The following is a 19,430-nucleotide window of genomic DNA, read 5'->3' on the forward strand; positions in this document are numbered from 1 at the left end:
GACATGGTGCATTATTCCTTTTTTCCTCTGAAATACGGATTATGCTCAATACATGAGGCTTGGACCATGAGTCTTAGGATTATTGACACAACGACCATATTATTTTACCCATTGGTAAAAATGTGTTTTTGATTGGGCACCCTAATTCTAGTATTTCAGCTCTCAATATTTTTAATAGTCTAACATTTGTTAGTGAAAATGTGATACAAATGAGAACATTTTTAAATGAAGTCAAAGAATTGAGAGGGAAAATTCTGCTCTATTCTGCTCGATTTGTTAACCTTCGTATTGTTTTGTTATTTTAACAAACCTTACACCGAGCGAGTCACAGGAAGTAAGAAATGTGACCATCCGGCTCAAATCGGTGTTATGTAACCAAATTTGAAATTGTTTTTTACTTTGGATAACAGTAGATAGAGAGCTAGGAAATTGTATATCATACACTACAGTTGAGGAACAATGGGAAGATAATTTTGGTTTGAAAGTTGATAAACTTGTAAACTCACTTTTGAGAAAACGGCCTTTGAATGTTTTGGTACTACTACTGGAGAGCCTTTCTTTGTCTACACCCATTCAGCATCGTTCACACCCTCTTAAGTTTTAGCCCCACCCTTCTTTTTAAAGGTTTATCTGAGCGTTCTGTACTAACAGCACCCAAGCTAACCTGCTAGCTACTTCCAGATGCAAATGCTCGAACAGCTCACATTTAACATTACTCGCCCTTACAGAGCTGGTTAGGCTGTTATGTTATCCAGACCGTTGGTGACTGCAACTGTGCTGTCATATTGTCCGTTCGTAAATTCAAAGCGTTTCGCTCTCGGAGCGTTGAGCATGCACACCGGACACTCTGGCCGATGAGTAGGGTTGATCCGAATGTTCTGACCTCACAATGGCAGTCAAGCACCCAAGCTAACAGGCTAGCTTGCTAGCTACTTCCAGACACAAATGAGAGAAACTCACTCTGACCATTTTACCAGCAAAGCTGGTTAGGCTGTTTTCATGTTATCCAGAGCTTTGGTGACTGATGTTGGCAACAATTGAATTACGCTTTTTACTGACACAACCATATTTTAACGGGATGTTGAGCGTTTGTAAATTCATCAGTTATTCACTTAAATCAGTTTTACCAAATCTCTATCAACATGTTAAATGTGCAACCAGAGGGGGAGAAATTCTAGATCACCTGTACTCCACACACAGAGACGCATACAAAGCTCTCCCTTGCCCTCCATTTGGTAAATCCAACCACAACTCTATCCTCCTGATTCCTGCTTACAAGCAAAAATTAAAGCAGGAAGCACCAGTAACTCGGTCTATAGAAAAATGATCTGATGAAGCAGATGCTAAACTACAGGACTGTTTTTCTATCACAGACTGGAACAAGTTCCGGGACTCTTCCGATGGCATTGAGGAGTACACCACATCAGTCTCTGGCTTTACCAATAAGTGCATCGAGGACATTGTCCCCACAGTGACTGTATGTAAATACCCCAACCAGAAGCCATTCACACTGAGCTAAAGGGTAGAGCTGCCGCTTTCAAGGTGCGGGACTCTAACCCGGAAGCTTACAAGAAATCCCGCTATGCCCTGCAATGAACCATCAAACAGGCAAAGCGTCAATACAGGGCTAAGATTGAATCATACTACACCGGCTCCGACGCTTGTCGTATTACATACTACAAAGGGAAGAACAGCCGCGAGCTGCCCAGTGACACGAGCCTACCAGATGAGCTAAATCACTTCTATGCTTCGAGGCAAGCAACACTGAGTCATGCATGAGAGAATCGGCTGTTTCGAACGACTGTGTGATCACGCTCTCCATAGCAGACGTGAGTAAGACCTTTAAACAGGTCCACATACAAGGTTGCGGGGCCAGACGGCTTACCAGGACGTGTGCTCCGGGCATGTGCTGACTAACTGGCAAGTGTCTTCACTGACATTTTCAGCATGTCCCTGATTAAGTCTGTAATACCAACATGTGTCAAGCAGACCACCATAGTCCCTGTGCCCAAGAACACAAAGGCAACCTGCCAAAATGACTACAGACCCGTAGCACTCACGTCCGAAGCCATGAATTGCTTTGCAAGGCTGGTAATGGCTCACATCAACACCATTAGCTTAGAAACCATGCAATGTTCCAATATCTATTGGAAGCCCTTTCCAGAAGAGTGGAGGCTGTTATAGCAGCAAAGGGGGGACCAACTCTATGTTAATGCCCATGATTTTGTAATGTGTCTTGATACATTTGGTCATGTGTATATCCCTAAAGTGTCTGTATAAGATCTAGGATCCGTTTTGCCTTTAAGATTATATGGACAGAATTATTGATGGGTCTACCATACCATCCGATTGCCCTATACTCAGAGGAAACTCTCTGAACCTTTGTTACTTTACTTTGTTTCAGTGAGCTCCCAGAGTTCTAATTCTCTACATGTTGGGCATCAAGGCTAAGACAATTAGCTAATGCTATTGTAAGAGAGCAGGGTGCTGCCAAGAATGCTTAAAGGGATAGGACACAGCATTTCCCTATAGATAGCCAGGGGGAGATTACAGACAAACGCCAAACATGTTTAATGGTGTTATTTAAATTGGACCTCTATTAACCCCTACAACACTGTCAATTCACGTGAAACCATTCCAGTAGACTTTTTAAAATAATTTCTAACTTTGAAAGGACATTGCTCTGCAATATGTGCATGGGTTAGAAGTAGGCCTCATAATTTATTTGCAAACCTCGACATGAACTCAGGACCAAATCTCTACCTCCACGTCAAGCCCCATCTTGAATCGTCAACATTGAGTGACGCGCTTGCCTGGCGCTGCACCAAATAAAGATTCATCACCTCACCCAAAGATTTCACATTTTCTGTCACAAGAAATTAGGCTCTTACATTGACTGTGGCTAACACGATGATATAACTTGCAATGCAATTTGAGCCAATTGTAACACTGACAATGGCCTTGCCAGGTTGACATTACCTCATGTAGGGGCCCGGGTGTCATCTTTGCCTTCTAGCATCTCCCCTATAGCCTCTCTTGATACATGTGGTTGTTTGACTCTTTAAGACATTACTGAGCCGCCATTCTCTTTTATCCCTTCCGCAGGATCACTGTCACTATCGGGGCTATGTGGAGGGCGTGGAGGGATCATCTGTGGCCATGAGTATCTGCTTTGGACTAAGGTAACCCTTACCAAAAAAAAACAGGTTTCTGGCCAATGTTTTGCCAATTTGCATGTAAAAATATGAGTTTTGTGGCAAACTGTTGCGGCAAATTTGTGCCAAACATTCTGTTTGCTGAAAATTTGCTGCAAACTCATTATGGATATGCCAATTAGATCAGGTTTTTGGTTACTTTGTGTATTAACAATTTATTTTATTTATTTTTATTTTACCTTTATTTAACCAGGTAGGCTAGTTGAGAACAAGTTCTCATTTACAACTGCGACCTGGCCAAATGCATGAAAATCATGCATTTGATTTTACTAGCGTTTAAGAGCAGTTGGAGACCACGGAAGGAGTGTTGAACAAAAGTTTCATTTTGCCGTTTTATAATAAGGTTGGTAGCAACATGGAAAATCATTGTGGAAATCTGCAGCTCAGGTTGACTACAAAATCTGCAATGCTCTCTCTATGGGCTGGCTAGGTGACTAGCTTGCTAGCAAATGTAGCTACACACAATAATACCAAAGACAATATAAAAATGGAAAGTAGCTAGTTAGTGGTAAAATAGTGGCGGGCCGGGCACAGTGCGCGCTAACCAAGGTTGCCAAGACTGACACCTTAGGGAAGCCACAGAAAAGGGAATCTGGTTGATATCCCTTTAAATGGAGGACAGGCACGCATAGGAACATAGACTTTTCAAAATAAGAGGCTCTTCCTGATTGGATTATCCTCAGGCTTTCGACTGCTATATCAGTTCTGTTATACCCACATAACATATTTTTACAGTTTTGGAAATTTTAGAGTGTGTTCTATCCTAATCTGTCAATTATATGCATATTCTAGCATCTGAGAAATAGGCTGTGATACCCTGGTTCGAATCCAGGTGTCTGTAGTGACGCCTCAAGCACTGCGATGCAGTTTCTTAGACCGAAGGGTCACTCGGGATCCATGTATTCAATGTCTTAACAGATACAAATAAATCTTTAAATCATCAGCATGCTAATGAAGAAAAGAGCAAAGACTGGATTCTTCCAAAATAAATTGTTTGCTTGATCTTTTTACGAGCAAACATTTACATGAGAGAAATGTGAACATCGTAGAGTGGTGAGGAGTAGCTCTGTGTACCCTTTCACTGAAGTAATTTAGCCGTTTATTGTAGTCTTTGGCTCTCTGTAGAGTTTTATCATGTAAATTAACTCGTGACATTTGAAAGAGGTTCACCTAGGGTTCATGATAGGGGCTATCCATATGTTTGATGTATTATAATAATTGATTAAACTTATGTTGTATTAATAGAAGGGGAGGGGTTATAAGACCCCGTCCTCAGGGTCCTAGACTACAGATTGACAATAAAGATATTCATTATAGAGGTTTAGTATTGTTCCACAGTTTTTTTATGGTCTCTTTGCCTCCTATAAAGAGACCCCTCTGAGAAATGTGTGACTGAAGACAGAACTCTGCAGGGAAGTGTAAGAGACAAGAGATTATTCAGACATTCCACTATAAATCAACTTGGACATTTACTGCTAAGCTTTTAGATAGCTATATAAACAAGAGTTTTAGTGTTGAGTAGCCATGGTTTTGGTCTCATGAGTAAAATATAATGACATAGACAGTGACATCGCTAGGGCTGGACTTCGGGTTTAATAAAATAACTTGACCTTTTATTTTATTCATAACTTACTCGGAAACATGTGTATGTTCCTGTTGTCAACTTCTGTCTGCAATTGCATTAATAAAGGTTTTTGAATAATTTAATTTAATATATTGTCAGAATGCTAATTTCACCAATGATTGAGAAGGAACAAGGAACGAACCCCAACCCATTCTTGAATGACTCATTATACTAATGATTTAATCAACAATGATTTAATTAACAAATACGATAGTCAGTTTAAAAAAGTTTAAGGGTACAAGATTGTACATATCTGGCTGTGTTGGCAAAATCACTACATGTCCCATTGAGCCAAGTGGGGGAGAGGCTGACCGTTGCCACAGTTCCAAGACAAGTCAGAAACGCCCAGCTAACCCTACGCCGATGACACCAGTGCATCTCAACACTGAACTTGGATTTGCGTTAAGTAGCAACTGTTGTCTTATGACACAACAGATAGCTCGAACCATTCATGACTATTCAATAAATAATTTAAGTTTCTTTCCAGCAATTGTTTTACTTACACGATTGTATAACTAGCAAAGGAGTTTTGAAGTTGAGGGTGCAGTTTTAAGTTTGGCAATGAGGATTTAAACTTTCAGCTTGCCAGCTAATTTAGTCAGGGGAAAACCGGGGAAAACGAGATCTAGCTGGGCGCACATGCACACTAGGCTAATTCAGGACACCGATTGTAGTTTTTATGCCCTGAAAATTTTGAGTAAACAATTTAGAGACTCAAACTAATATATTAGATGACAAATATTTAAGGAGAGCGAATCGATATACAATCCTGAAATCAGTTGTAACTATCAATACTAAATGTTTACGTGAACCTGAATACACAAAATTAATGGTGAAGACGCTTCTGGAGACGGTAGACTTCTCCCCACCACTTTTTGGGAACGTTGACCTTAGCTCATGTAAATTCTGTAGTTCCTTTAAACATTCTAAGTGATAACTGAGCAATGAGCTTTCAACCAATGGATGTTTACGAGATAAAGAAATCAAACCCAGTTTAGAACTATTGCCTTTTTGGGTGAACTTTTGAAGTCCTTGAGAAACAATCAGAAAAAAACATTAGGGTACTGAAATCAGTTACTGAAAACATTTTATATTTTTGCATCTCAGCAGATAATGGGTGGGTTTGGCTTTGGAAAAACGGGGCCTTGATGTTGCTATGCTTCTCACTGAAACTGGCTTTCTACATATTTTTCAGCAAGGAAACAATCTTTCTGCCTTGTATGAATGCTATATAAACAAACAATGTACCTAGCATAAACTGGGATATAGGCCTACTAAATCTACCTTTAAATGTGTGGTCAACTGTTCCTAGAGAGTATACAAGATTTTTCTCCAGCCAAGCCTCAACACAATTGATTCAAACAAATCAACTAACTATGATCTTCAGTCTAGACTGGGGACCTCATCATTATGAGCCAGTTGTCTACTAGTTGTCTCTTTTTCCTGACAATGAGTTATGCGTAATATGGCCATTCATATTATTTTTCCAAAATGTATTGTTGACTTACATCTCAAAGCCAAGCATGCAAGAAGCCATGACCTGGTGCGCACATTTCTGTCCTCAGTTTGATTGAAGGCCTCAATCTGAATTTTTGGCTTGATTGCTTCGAGTAAGAGAGAAGGAACAACACATGATCAAGATGCGCTAGCTACTAGTGTAATTAAAGCAATAAAATATCTAATTGTTACAAAGAATGGATGTATGGGCTACATTTATGAGATACTTGCATTTACTTACCTTATCAAGCTTGAGACGGTACAAATGTATCACTCAAAAAAGTGTTAAGAGTAAGTGCACCACAAACTTTTTTCCGGGCTGTTGATGCATCCTCTTCCCAATACAGCCTCTTCCAACACCACGGGTAGGGGGAGAGTATCCATCTGCAAAAGTGAAAGTTTGCTTTGATGTCAAGTCAGCTCATATTGTTGCTACCTTAGCTGTTGTGCGAGCTAACATGCTACTGAACAGTGACACTAGCATATTGGCATGCATATTATTGGTATTAGCTTAAAGACAGCAACTTAACACCTACAAATATCAGTGTTTTAAGCAAATCATTAGTTAGTTAGCTGGTTATCACATACATTTTGCAACATTTTGTATTTTTATTGTCCATAATTTTGTTGCGTTGTTGAGGAATCTGAAAAAACGCATTTTGTTGGACGATGTATACCATGCGTATCTTTACATACTACTAATAACATTTGAAACTTGAAATATGTTAACACCAGCTAGCCAGTTAGTGGTGGTGACAGATTGATATAGCAACAAAAAGTGTTGCACTCTATCCCATAAAACATGACATTGCTAGCCTCTTGATTTTTCATCTCCACCTGACTGGTCGTTAACAGTTACTGGTTTTCAAACTCGTGATCACAAGAAATGGCTTCTGGTAATATGTTTCCTACTAGTGGCAATAAATATTGTTGCCTCAGAATTTCTGACATTGTCAGAAACCATTGCAGGGAAGCTCATCTGCAGGCTCATCGTCCTCACCAGGGTCTTGACCTGACTACAGTTCGGCGTCGTAACCGACTTCAGTGAGCAAATGCTCACCTTCGATTGCCACTGGCATGCTGGAGAAGTGTGCGCTTCATGGATGATTCACAGTTTCAACTGTACAGGGCAGATGGCAGACAGACATAGTGTCTGGTGTCATGTGGGTGAGCGTTTTGCAGATGTCAATGTTGTGAACAGGGTTCTCCGTGGTGGGGTTATGGTATGGGGCAGTCAAAAGCCATGGACAACAATTGCAAACACAATTTGCATTTTATCAATAGCAGCCTTAATGCACAGAGATAACGTGACAAGATCCTGAGGCTCATTGTTGTGCCATTCATCCGCCGCCATCATCTCATGTTGCAGCATGATGATGCACAGCCCCATGTTGCAAGGATTTGTACGCAATTCCTAGATGCTGAAAATGTTTGTTCTTTCATGGCCTGCATACTCACCAGACATGTCACACACTGCGCATGTTTGGGATGCTCTGGCTTGACATGTACGAAAGTGTTCCAGTTCCCGCCAATATACAGCAACTTTGCACAGCCTTTGAAGCTGAGTGGGACAACATTACACAGGCCATAATCAACTATATGCGACGATGTTGCACTGCATGAGGTCACACCACCTTTTTTTTTTAAGGTATCTGTGACCAACAGATGCATATCTGTATTCCCAGTCATGAAATCCATAGTGTTATGAATATGAATTTATTTCAATTGATTTTCTTATATGAACTGAAATTGTTGCATGTTTTGCTTATATTTTTCAATGTAGTTTGCAGCAAGTTTGCAATAACAAATACTTTTTTTTTTTGCGTTCGGTTATGAATGCACCAATTTGTAAGTCGCTCTGGATAAGAGCGTCTGCTAAATGACTTAAATGTAAATGTAAATGATAAAGTGACAACACTCTGGACTTGAGAGGTTGGGGGGATTTAAGCTGTCAAGATTACCAGGACGGTGTTCAAAGCCTGTGGTTTAGTAGCAAAACAAGGTGCTCTCAAATAGGCCTCCCCACCGGAGAGCGGGGTTCAAACCCCATAATGATGAAGCAAAAGCAGTTGTAAAAATATATCTTATTTACACAAGTATTCAGACCCTTTGCTATGAGACTTGAAATTGACCTCCTGTGCATCCTGTTTCCATTGGTCATCCTTGATGTTTCTACAACGTGATTGTAGTTCACCTGTGGTACAGTCAATTGATTGGACAGGTACACAGCTGTCTGTATAAGGTCCCACAGTTGACCATGCATGTCAGAGTAAAAACCAAGCCATGAGGTCAAAGGAATTGTCCTTGGAGCTCCAAGTCCGGATTGTGTCGAGGCGAAAGTCTGGGAAAGGGTACCAAAAAAACGTCTGTGACTTGTGAGGTGTCTGTTTCTCAAACTAGACACTAATGTACTTGTCCTCTTGCTCAGTTGTACACCGAGTCCTCCCACTCCTCTTTCTATTCTGTTTAGAGCCAGTTTGCGCTGTTCTGTGAAGGGAGTAGTACAGAGCGTTGAACGAGATCTTCAGTTTCTTGGCAATTTCTCGCTTGGAATAGCCTTCATTTCTCAGAACAAGAATAGACTGACGAGTTTCAGAAGAAAGTCTTTGCTTTTGGACATTATGAGCCTGTAATCGAACACACAAATGCTGATGCTCCAGATACTCAACTAGTCTAAAGAAGACCCGTTTATTGCTGCTTTAATCAGCACAACAGTTTTCATCTGTGCTAACATAATTGCAAAAGGGTTTTCTAATGATCAATTAGCCTTTTAAAATTATAAACTTGGATTAGCTAGCACAACGTGCCATTGGAACACAGGAGTGATGGTTGCTGGTAATGAGCCTCTGTACTCCTATGTAGATATTTAATAAAAAATGTGCCGTTTCCAGCTACAATAGTCATTTACAAAAAAAATAGCTTTTCTTTCAAAAACAAGGACCCCAAACTTTTGTGTGTGAGGTGCATCAGTTGCAACTTGGACACACCTACTCATTCAAGGCTTTTTTCTAGTGTAATAATAATATTGAAGACATCATACTATGAGAATAACACATGGAATCCTGTAGTAACCAAAAAGTGTTAAACAAATCAAATCAAATATTTGAGATTCTTCAAAGTAGCCACCCTTTGCCTTGATGACAGCTTTGCACACTCTTGACTTTCTCTCAACCAGCTTCATGTGGTAGTCACCTGGAATGCATTTCATTTAACAGGTGTGCCTTGTTAAGTTCATTTGTGGAATTTCTTTCCTCAATGCGTTTGAACCAATCAGTTGTGTTGTGACAAGGTAGGGTTGGTATACAGAATATCTCCCTATTTGGTTTAGGACCAAGTCCATATTAATGCAAGTACAGCTCAAATAAGCAAAGAGAAACGACAGTCCATCACTACTTTTAAGACATGAACGTCAGTCAGTCCCGAAAATTTCAAGAATCTTTGAAGTTATTTGGATTTTTACGAATTCTTTGAAAGACTGGATCCTGAAAAGGGAACGTTTCTTTTTTTGCTGAGTTGATGTCCATTTTAAAATGTTTAACATTCATTACAATGTTGGTGATAGTATGATTAACTAAAGAAAATATACATTTTCATCAAGTGTTTGACCTTTTTTTAATGTGTACTTTTTTGAAAATACTAATATTAATGGACCAGAATACCAACCAATCTCATAATGTATAGGTAGAGGCAAAAATGTCATTTCAGTTTGTAGTGCCTGGCCTAAATTGTAATTAACAGGCTCAGTTTTCAAGCTGTTTTGTTTTTGTCTTTTTTCACCTACGTCCCACACACCATATGATCATGCTTTCATGCTTTCGTATCACAGCAAGGACAAGCCAGTTCATGCAATGTTTTGTGGGTGTGGAACATTTAGCATTTTAGTTAAATGACTGTTAGTTGATTATCTTTAGGAAAGAACCTGTCCCTGAACCATCCTTCCTCTTAAAACTGCCAATTATTCTGTTCTAAATGTATGTGCCATTCCCCTACTAAACTAACTGAAACGGGGAGGGACTACCCAGACTTGTTAACATCCACTGAAGTTGCTTGAGAGATTACTATATAGCTGCAGTAGTTTCCCTGGTAACCAAACAAACATACTTGCTAGTTTTGCTAACCAAATATCAGTCCTTGTTTGCTATTATGAACATCTACTTAAACAATGCCAATGTTTTCATTTGGACTTTTGCATTCAAAAACAGCTCAAACATTGAACATGTAACAATGAACTATAGCCATTGAATTGTACCATGCTGATATACCATGCATTATAGGGGAAAAAAATGGACACTCTCGAATGCCATTCAAGCCAATCAGAAACTAGTATTTAACAATGCCATGGTGTAATTAAGCAATAAGACCCGAGGGAGTGTGGTATATGGGCAATATATCACGGCCAAGGGCTGTTCTTGTGCAGGATGCAACACAGAGTACCTGGAAACAGTCCTTAGCCGTTGTAAATTGCCCATATACCACAAACCCCGAGGTGCCTTATTGCTATTATAATATTGTTACCAACATCATTTGAAGAGTAAAAGTACATGTTTTGTCATACCCATGGTATACGATCTGATATCCCACAGCCTTTTAACCAATCAGCATTTAGTTTATAATGAATAATATTGACCCCTTATGACTCTGGTGTGATCAGCCTTTTGTGTTTGAACCTCCAGAGGGGTGCTCCTCATGGACAACTCCAGCTATGGGATTGAGCCATTGGTGTCTTCCTCGGACTTCAAGCACCTAGTGTACCGGCTGGAGGACGTGGTGTCGGAGCCGCTGGTGTGTGGCACTCCACACACGGAACAACTAGCCCCATCTGAACAGGACCACTCAGAGCATCACACCCACTCTGACACACACAAACAGCCTGTCAGCCACCTCCTCAGGGTGAGTTACCACAGTGTGTATGTGTGCATGCTAAGTGTGCCTGTGCCTTCGTGCTGATTTTCTGCTTATGGTACTGTATGTGCTTTCTCTCCCTTCAGAGAAAGCGGGCAGTGCTTCTCCAGCCACACTATGTAGAGCTGCTCCTGGTGGTGGATCATGAGAGGGTGAGTGAATGTCCAACGACTGATAAACCTAGACTGTGTTTTATACATCATTTAAAATCTCTTCCCTCAACAGTACATTTTGGAAAGCAGTGGATGTGGTTGTGTTTAAAGCGGTTTTGATTGAAGTGTTTTTTTAAATTCCACATCTTACACCACAAAACAGTCTTGAGTGACAACAAATCTGTCCAATTAGCTGATTCGCTTTCCATACACCCACTCGCCCAAACTTCGGTCGCCGTATTGGACTGCAGTTACACATACTTGTTTTTTTGGGCTGGCTTACTCAATACAGTGTAAAACAAAACAATGTATTTGTATTTTATTTTTATGGAAGAACAATTTCAGTGTAAACTTAAACTACTCAAATCTGACAAATTATGTTGGTAAGATAATGTACCCTACCCCGTTCAAAAGTTTGGGGTCACTTAGAAATGTCCTTGTTTTGAAAGAAAGGCAAAAAAAAAATCCATTAAAATAACATCAAATTGATCAGAAATACAGTGTAGACATTGTTAATGTTGTAAATGCCTATTGTAGCTGGAAACAGCTGATTTTTTTAAATGGAATATATACATCGGTGTACATGGGCCTTTATCAGCAACCATCACTCCTGTGTTCCAATGGCACGTTGTGTTAGCTAATCCAAGTTTTTTTTTTAAATGTAAAGGCTAATTGAGCATTACAAAAAATATTTGCATTTATAGTAGCTCTGCTGAAAACTGTTGTCCTAATTAAAGAAGCAATAAAACTGGCCTTTAGACTAGTTGAGAGTCTGGAGCATCAGCATTTGTGTTTTCGATTACAGGCTCAAAATGGCCCGAAACAAATAACTTCCTTCTGTAACTCGTTCTTCTATTCTTGTTCTGAAAAATGAAGGCTATTCCATGCAAGAAATTGCCAAGAAGTGAAGATCTCGTACTGTACTACTCCCTTCAAAGAGCAGCGCAAACTGGATCTAACCAGAATAGAAAGAGGAGTGGGAGGCTCCGGTGCACAACTGAGCAAGAGGACAAGTACATTAGTGTATAGTTTGAGAAACAGACACCTCACAAGTCTTCAACTGGCAGCTTCATTAAATAGTACCCGCAAAACACCAGTCTCCATGTTAACAGTGAAGAGGTTACTCCGGGATGTTGGCCTTCTCGGCAGAGTTCTTCTGTCCAGTGTCTGTGTTCTTTTGCCCATTTTAATCTTCGCTTTTTATTGGCCAGTCTGAGATACGGCTCCTCTTATCTGGTTAGAGCCATTTTGCTCTGTTCTGTGAAGGGGGTAGTATGAGATCTGTATTTTTTTTAAATATACAATTAACTTTCAAAGATAATTAGTAAAAATCCAAATAACTTCACAGATCTTCATTGTAAAGGGTTTAAACACTGTTTCCCATGCTTGTTCAATGAACCATAAACAATTAATGAACATGCACTTGTGGAACGATTGTTAAGACACTAACAGCTTACAGATGGTAGGCAATTAAGGTCACAGTTATGAAAACTTAGGACATTAAAGAGGCCTTTCTACTGACTCTGAAAAACACCACAAGAAAGATAACCAGGGTCCTTGCTCATCAGCGTGAATGTGCTTTAGGCATGCTGCAAGGAGGCATGAGGACTGCAGATGTGGCCAGGGCAATACATTGCAATGTCCATTCAGTGCTAAAGGGAGACAGGACGGACATCTGAACCATCCTCGCAGTGGCAGACCACGTGTAACATCACCTGCACAGCATCGGTACATCCGAACATCACACTTGCGGGACAGGTACAGGATGGCAACAACAACTGCCTGAGTTGTACCAGGAAAGCACAATCCCTCCATCAGTGCTCAAACTGTCCGCAATAGGCTGAGAGAGGCTGGACGGGGGGCTTGTAGGCCTGTTGTAAGGCAGGTCCTCAACAGAAGTTATCGGCAACAACATCGCCTATGGGCACTAACCCACTGTTGCTGGACCAGACAGAACTGTCAAAAAGTGCGGTTTTGTCTCACCAGGGTGATGGTCAGAGCTGCGCTTATCGTCGAAGGAATGAGCGTTATACCGAGGCCTGTACTCTGGAGCGAGATCGATTTGGAGGTGGAGAGTCCGTCATGGTTTGGGGCAGTGTGTCACAGTATCATCGGACTGAGCTTGTTGTCATTGAAGGCAATCTCAACGCTGTGCGTTACAGGGAAGACATCCTCCTCCCTCATGTGGTTCACTTCCTGCAGGCTCATCCTGACATGACCCTCCAGCATGACAATGCCACCTACCATACTGCTCATTCTGTGCGTGATTTCCTGCAAGACAGGAATGTCAGTGTTCTGCCATGGCCATCGAAGAGCCCGGATCTCAATCCCATTTGGCACGTCTGGGACCTGTTGGATTGGAGGGTGAGGGCTAGGGCCATTCCCCCCTAGAGATGTCTGGGAACTTGCTGGTGCCTTGGTGGAAGAGTGGGGTAACATCTCACAGCAAGACCTGGCAAATCTGGTGCAGTCCACGAGGACTGAACTTGTTCAGTTTATGCCTCAGTTGCTGAATCTTGTTTTGTTCATACAAATATTTACACGTTAAGTTTGCTGAAGATAAACTCAGTTGACAGTGAGGACGTTTCTTTTTTTGCAGAGTTTATTTGAGAACTATCACCAAAATTAAAGCCGGGGAGAATTTAAAATGTTTGCGCATCAGAACACAACGTTAGCCATGACATCATGCATAACATCTTTCTCTCGACTCCAAGGCACAATATGTAGAATTACAGGCAATTAGCTTTAAAACGGCAACATTTTCTCAGCTCCATGGAGAAATGTGTAAAATTTCAGTGAATTGGCTTAAAAATGTGAGCGTTTCTCAACTTCGCCAAGGTGGGGGCCTTAAGTTTTCTTGCCAAGGGCCCGGAGCAAATTCAGTTGCAGCGACTGGCCGACCGCACCCATTACCACGTCCACCACCTAATCCCCTTTTTGATCAAGAAAAACCCTTAAATGAATTTCTTGATGGCCTGTGTGAATTCTAGCTTTATAGTACCAGACCTATTTTTGCTATCATATGCCAAATGCCAAAGATATGACAAGGAGTGGCATGATTGCACAAACATGATGCCCAGGCTAATTGAAATATCCATTGGGCTTAAGAACTTTTGGTCCAGTCCGTTTTAAACGTTTTGAATGAGGCCTAAAGGAAACTCTAGCCAATGCTTACTTCTGTCCTTTCCCTCTACAGTTCACCTACATGCACGGGAATGAGACTGCAGTGCGAGAAGAGATGATTCATCTTGCAAACTACGTTGACAGTGTAAGTATACAAAAAAGTATGCATACTACAAGTGCTCAATCAGGGTCAAATACCCTCCGACACAGTATGGTATGAGTTGCAGTCAACGTTTGCAATACCAAACAAGCCAATTCCAAGAATATACAGCAATGATTTCTTCATAGATTGTTTCATATTGGATAGGAATTGTGCATAGTGCAAAACATAATATAAACCTCATTATAATCTGGCTGTGTGATTGAAACTTTTCTTTAACAATCTGCATTATATAGAGGGGATATCTATTTTTTTTTACTTAAGTTTAATAAATGCTAGTATAGTAAAAAAATTCTCATTTTAATTCTTGATCACACTACGAGATAAATGTTAACAGTTGTCATGTCTTTGGCATCATTACAGTGAAGATTGTTATTTTATCAAATATTATTACGTGATTAAACTAATCATGTAAATGTAATTAACTAGAAAGTCGGGGGACCAAGGAAAATCTTCAGATTACAAAGTTATAATTTTCCTAATATAACTTCAGATATTTTAATATCTGATCAATTAGTCTTGTAATTTAATGAATTATTCTTTACCTCACGTTGGTCTCATTCCAAACGTCGTAAATGGTTGGTTATCTGCACGAACCCAGCCTTTACTATATAATCATCCATACATAAATTGTCTTAATAATTTATTTACTAACTAAATAATCACACAAATGCATAAACAAACAGTAGATATAGTTAAAAGGAAATGATAGGGGTGGTTCTCTAGTGGGCTAAGCCGATATGACGGCTTGATGGACAAAGGGAAGTGGGTGTGGACTGAGAAGGGCGGGAAAGACGAGTCACTACAAAGTTGATAATTAAAAATTGAAATGCTAACTCTTTGCACATGAACGCTCACTCATTCGGGAATCATTGCAATCAATATATATTTACGCTCAGTGTGTCGTCAGAGATCTCTGTTGGAATCGTCCGTCTTTCTGTTGGAAAGTTCATCCGCTCGTCTCTCTATCTGCTTCCAAGAAGTCTTTCGTGGTTAGAATGGATTCTTCAGAGTCCCATTCAGAAATGTTCTTATAGAATAGATGTTCGAAGCTGCAGACTAGTAATTAGTATTGAAGATTTGCTCTTATTCTGTCGGTATCAATAGTCTGAGTTTAACCATTTCCACCAGTGTAGCCAATGCTCCACATGGTTTGGTTAGGAATTCAACAACCATTACAACCTTAGCTTCTACTGAAGTTTTTTGTGGTCTCTACTCAAACCTTTGGCCCCTCAGCTTACCGAGGTACGCATGGTCTAAAGAGGATTTATTCGGAAAACAGTAGAAAAGGGCTGTCCCATGACGCCAGATCAATGTCTGTGCTCATGGGTCGGGCCAATGACTTAGTTAACTTTAAAGGGAATACAATTCTCTCACATTAACGTTTTAAAATTACGTTACATAATTTCACAAATAGTTTCATCTTTACTCATTCATTTTATACAATAATTAGATGCGAATCTCATAACGGAGGCTCCTGTATAAACAGAGTTATGGTAATGAGCTGTATCGTTTTCCATGAGATCACAACATGAAACAAAACAGACCGGTCGTAGCTGTCTTCTCCACCGACCGTTTACACATTCTCCAAAACATGGATTTTGTTCAGTTCTCAAGTTCTGTGATGTAGAAGAAGTTCCTTTGTTCTACTGTGAAACTCTCTCTCTATACTGCCTGGCCCTGAGGAGAGTCTCCTCCAGGAATATGGGAGGGAGAGAGGGGTGGTGAGGGGGAGAGCCACGTCATGACACAGTATTTTTTGCACGAAAATGACACCCTAGATGTGTCTATAGATCTGCCTCAATTTGTGACACTCTTCCCATTTCTCTGTAACATGCAGATGTACATGGAGCTAAACATCCGTGTGGTGTTGGTGGGCCTGGACATCTGGACCAGCGGGAACCCCATCAGCATTGAGGGCAGCGCCGGGGAGGTGCTCAGCCGCTTTGTCCAGTGGAGGGAGAAGGAGCTGGTGCCACGGCAACGCCACGACAGCGCCCAGCTCATTCTGTGAGTCCCTGTACAGTTTTGCATCATATGAGGCATTATACATCATCATAGTTTTTGCTCTCTACTGTAAGTGCTTCAACTTAACTACTGACATAAAAAAAAAAAATGTTAATAATCCTTTTTGAGTGTAGTTATCCTTTAACCTCATAGAATACAGGGTTCATATTCAGCTTCTCTGAGTCAGAGTGCTGATCTAGGACCAGTCTTGCCTTTACGATCATAATAAGTAAGATTACATGGGCAGGGGAACCTGATCCTAGAACAGCAGTCTTACTCTGAGACACTTGATGAACATGGGCCCAGGAGAGACAAAATAGTCATTTTTCACTGGGTTTATTATGTCTCTCGCTACATAGTCTCTCTGTATTTTCTGTCTTTCCAGGAAGAAGAGCTTTGGGGGCACTGCTGGGATGGCCTTTGTCAGCACTGTCTGCTCGCGGAGTCACGGGGGAGGGATCAACGCAGTAAGTTGCTGTTAAGTTCATGTTTTAAGTATCCCTATATTTCTGTTATTATGGTGCCATCACTCTGTCAAGTGTGCGCCTGCGCGGGAAGTCTTGCTGTTGATGGACCTAGCCTGGAGTGCGATGGCTACCTTGTATTGTGTTCATATGGTATAGTAAACTTTGTTAAACTGGAACCTTGTCGTTGTGTCATTTCGAGTTAACATTGGTAGCGGAGGATGGCTAATAACTACAATGTGCCACCTCGCTTCGACGAGAAGAGGTCGTACGAAAGTTAGAAAAATTTACTTGGAATCTGGACACGGGTTACTAATCTGGACGCGAAATAGCAAGCACTTGTGGTGTTATTATCAGTAGCGAGAGATACAGCACTGGAAATATCCGTTGAGGATTTGAACAAGGAGGATGGTATAGGAACTTTGATCAGAGCACTGGATTCTGTATTTCTTAAAGAAGAGAAAGACCGTGCCTTCGAGGCATATTCAAACTTTGACAATGTTACGAGAGATATTTTGGTTGCAATGACGGACTACATCTTTTATTTCGAACAGAGGTACAATAGGATGCGCAAGTACGACATGGTTCTCCCGGATGCGGTGTTAGCTTTCAAGTTGCTAGATACTGCCTGTCTATATGGTAGGGACAAACAGTTGGCTTTGACTGTACTGTGCTGACTTTTGCATCAATGCAGTCGGCACTAAAAATTGTTTCTAGGATCAGGTGAAGACGTCTGTCGCGCCAATAACAGATGGAATGCAAGTGAGTGACGCAGCATATTACACCGAGCAGCAGAGAAAAGGCGCCAACAAGTCACGTTCTCAAGACAACCAGAAGAGGGCGCCATTGCCCGGCACAAATCCGCTGGACAAATATGGAAGCTCAAAATGTGCTATTTGTCGAACGCCCTTATCATTGGTTTAAAGACTGTCCTCATAAAAATGAACAAGTTAAACTAACAGAGGAAGAGCAGTGTAAACACAAGAGATAGAGCAGTGTAACATTACACTGTTTTCAAACGAATCTGCTTCTGATACTGAGATTTTTATAGTTGAATCTTTAGAATCTGCTGTGATTGATAATGCATGTACACAGACAGTGTGTGGTGCAAAATGGCTTGATAGCTATGTCGGTGAACTAAATATGAAATAAGTACACAATATGATTGACACACCAAGCAACAGAGCTTTCAAATTTGGAGATGGGGGAGTCGTCCATTCTACCAAGAGAGCTAACATACCAGCAAAAATTGTTCAGACTAAGTGTCACATTGAAACAGAGGTGGTCCCTACAGATATCCCCTTACTATTATGCAAAGCTTCCCTCAAGAACGGATTGGCTGTACTAGACATAAAAAATGACAAGGCAGTGATGTTTAAACAACCAGTGACTTTTGAACTTACTACCTCAGGCCACAATTGTGTAAACATTTTAGACAAAGACATCACACAGAGCCCATGTAAATATGAGAAGTATGAAACTGGAAACCAAGTGTAGTACAAACGAGTTGACTGTCGAGTGGAAAGGACCGGGAGTAGTCATTGGCCAAGATGGTGTGGGTATATTTGTGAGGCACGGACGCACCATTGTCAGGGTGCATCACTCAAGATTGCGGAAAGTAAATGATCAACAAGATAGAGGGGCTGTTGCTGAGAATCAGTCTCCTAATGAAAATTACAAAAAGGACACAGTAACAGACACAAACCTACCAGATGTCGCGTCCAATGATGTGGACACTGAAACTGCCACAGGAAATGGAGCAGAGCACTTCAACCATGCCACAGATAATATTGTTGAGCGTTCAAATGAGGAAAACATTCAACAACAGCCACGTGTTAAGACATGGTTGTTCCAATCTGAAAACTGGACAAACTGTTAAATACATGGACAGAGAAAGTGGTATTCCACATACAGCAACCGCCATTGGACGAGCAGGAAAAGCAAAAGGAAAACACCAGAACTGGTACAACATGCAGTACTCTGAGCCAGCTACACTTTCTGGTACAACAGGGTCAGCTGACCCGTCACTTGTAGATAATCTCAGAATTGAACCAATTTAAAATAGAGAAAAACAGAATGACATTCAAATGATGATGTTCTTGAAACAAAGGACGTGTCATTTGACTCAGCAAAGCTAGTAATTGGAGGAAAAATTGGAGTGTTTGAGGAAGTCAAAGACATTGGCCAAAAATGTGTCTCAACAAGGTGGATGTGTACCCTTAAAGAATCCTTAACTGGAATAGTGCCTAAAGCACGTCTAGTGGCTAGAGGTTTTGAGGAGCTGGC

The 19,430-nt window shown here is 40.8% G+C and overlaps 1 protein-coding gene across 2 annotated transcripts in view; it reads left to right on the top strand.

The window, feature by feature from the left end:
• Positions 1 to 19,430, top strand: part of adam9 (ADAM metallopeptidase domain 9) — a 77,894-nt gene that overhangs the window by 37,628 nt on the left and 20,836 nt on the right. For both annotated transcript variants that reach the window (XM_035786420.2, XM_035786419.2), the window contains exons 5-10: positions 3,106 to 3,182; positions 11,010 to 11,226; positions 11,325 to 11,390; positions 14,587 to 14,658; positions 16,514 to 16,683; positions 17,066 to 17,147. In XM_035786420.2, the coding sequence (XP_035642313.1) occupies positions 3,106 to 3,182; positions 11,010 to 11,226; positions 11,325 to 11,390; positions 14,587 to 14,658; positions 16,514 to 16,683; positions 17,066 to 17,147 (684 nt within the window). The remainder of the gene's footprint in view (positions 1 to 3,105; positions 3,183 to 11,009; positions 11,227 to 11,324; positions 11,391 to 14,586; positions 14,659 to 16,513; positions 16,684 to 17,065; positions 17,148 to 19,430) is intronic.

This window comes from Oncorhynchus keta, chromosome 14, assembly GCF_023373465.1.
Source record: "Oncorhynchus keta strain PuntledgeMale-10-30-2019 chromosome 14, Oket_V2, whole genome shotgun sequence".
Classification (NCBI taxonomy): domain Eukaryota; kingdom Metazoa; phylum Chordata; class Actinopteri; order Salmoniformes; family Salmonidae; genus Oncorhynchus; species Oncorhynchus keta.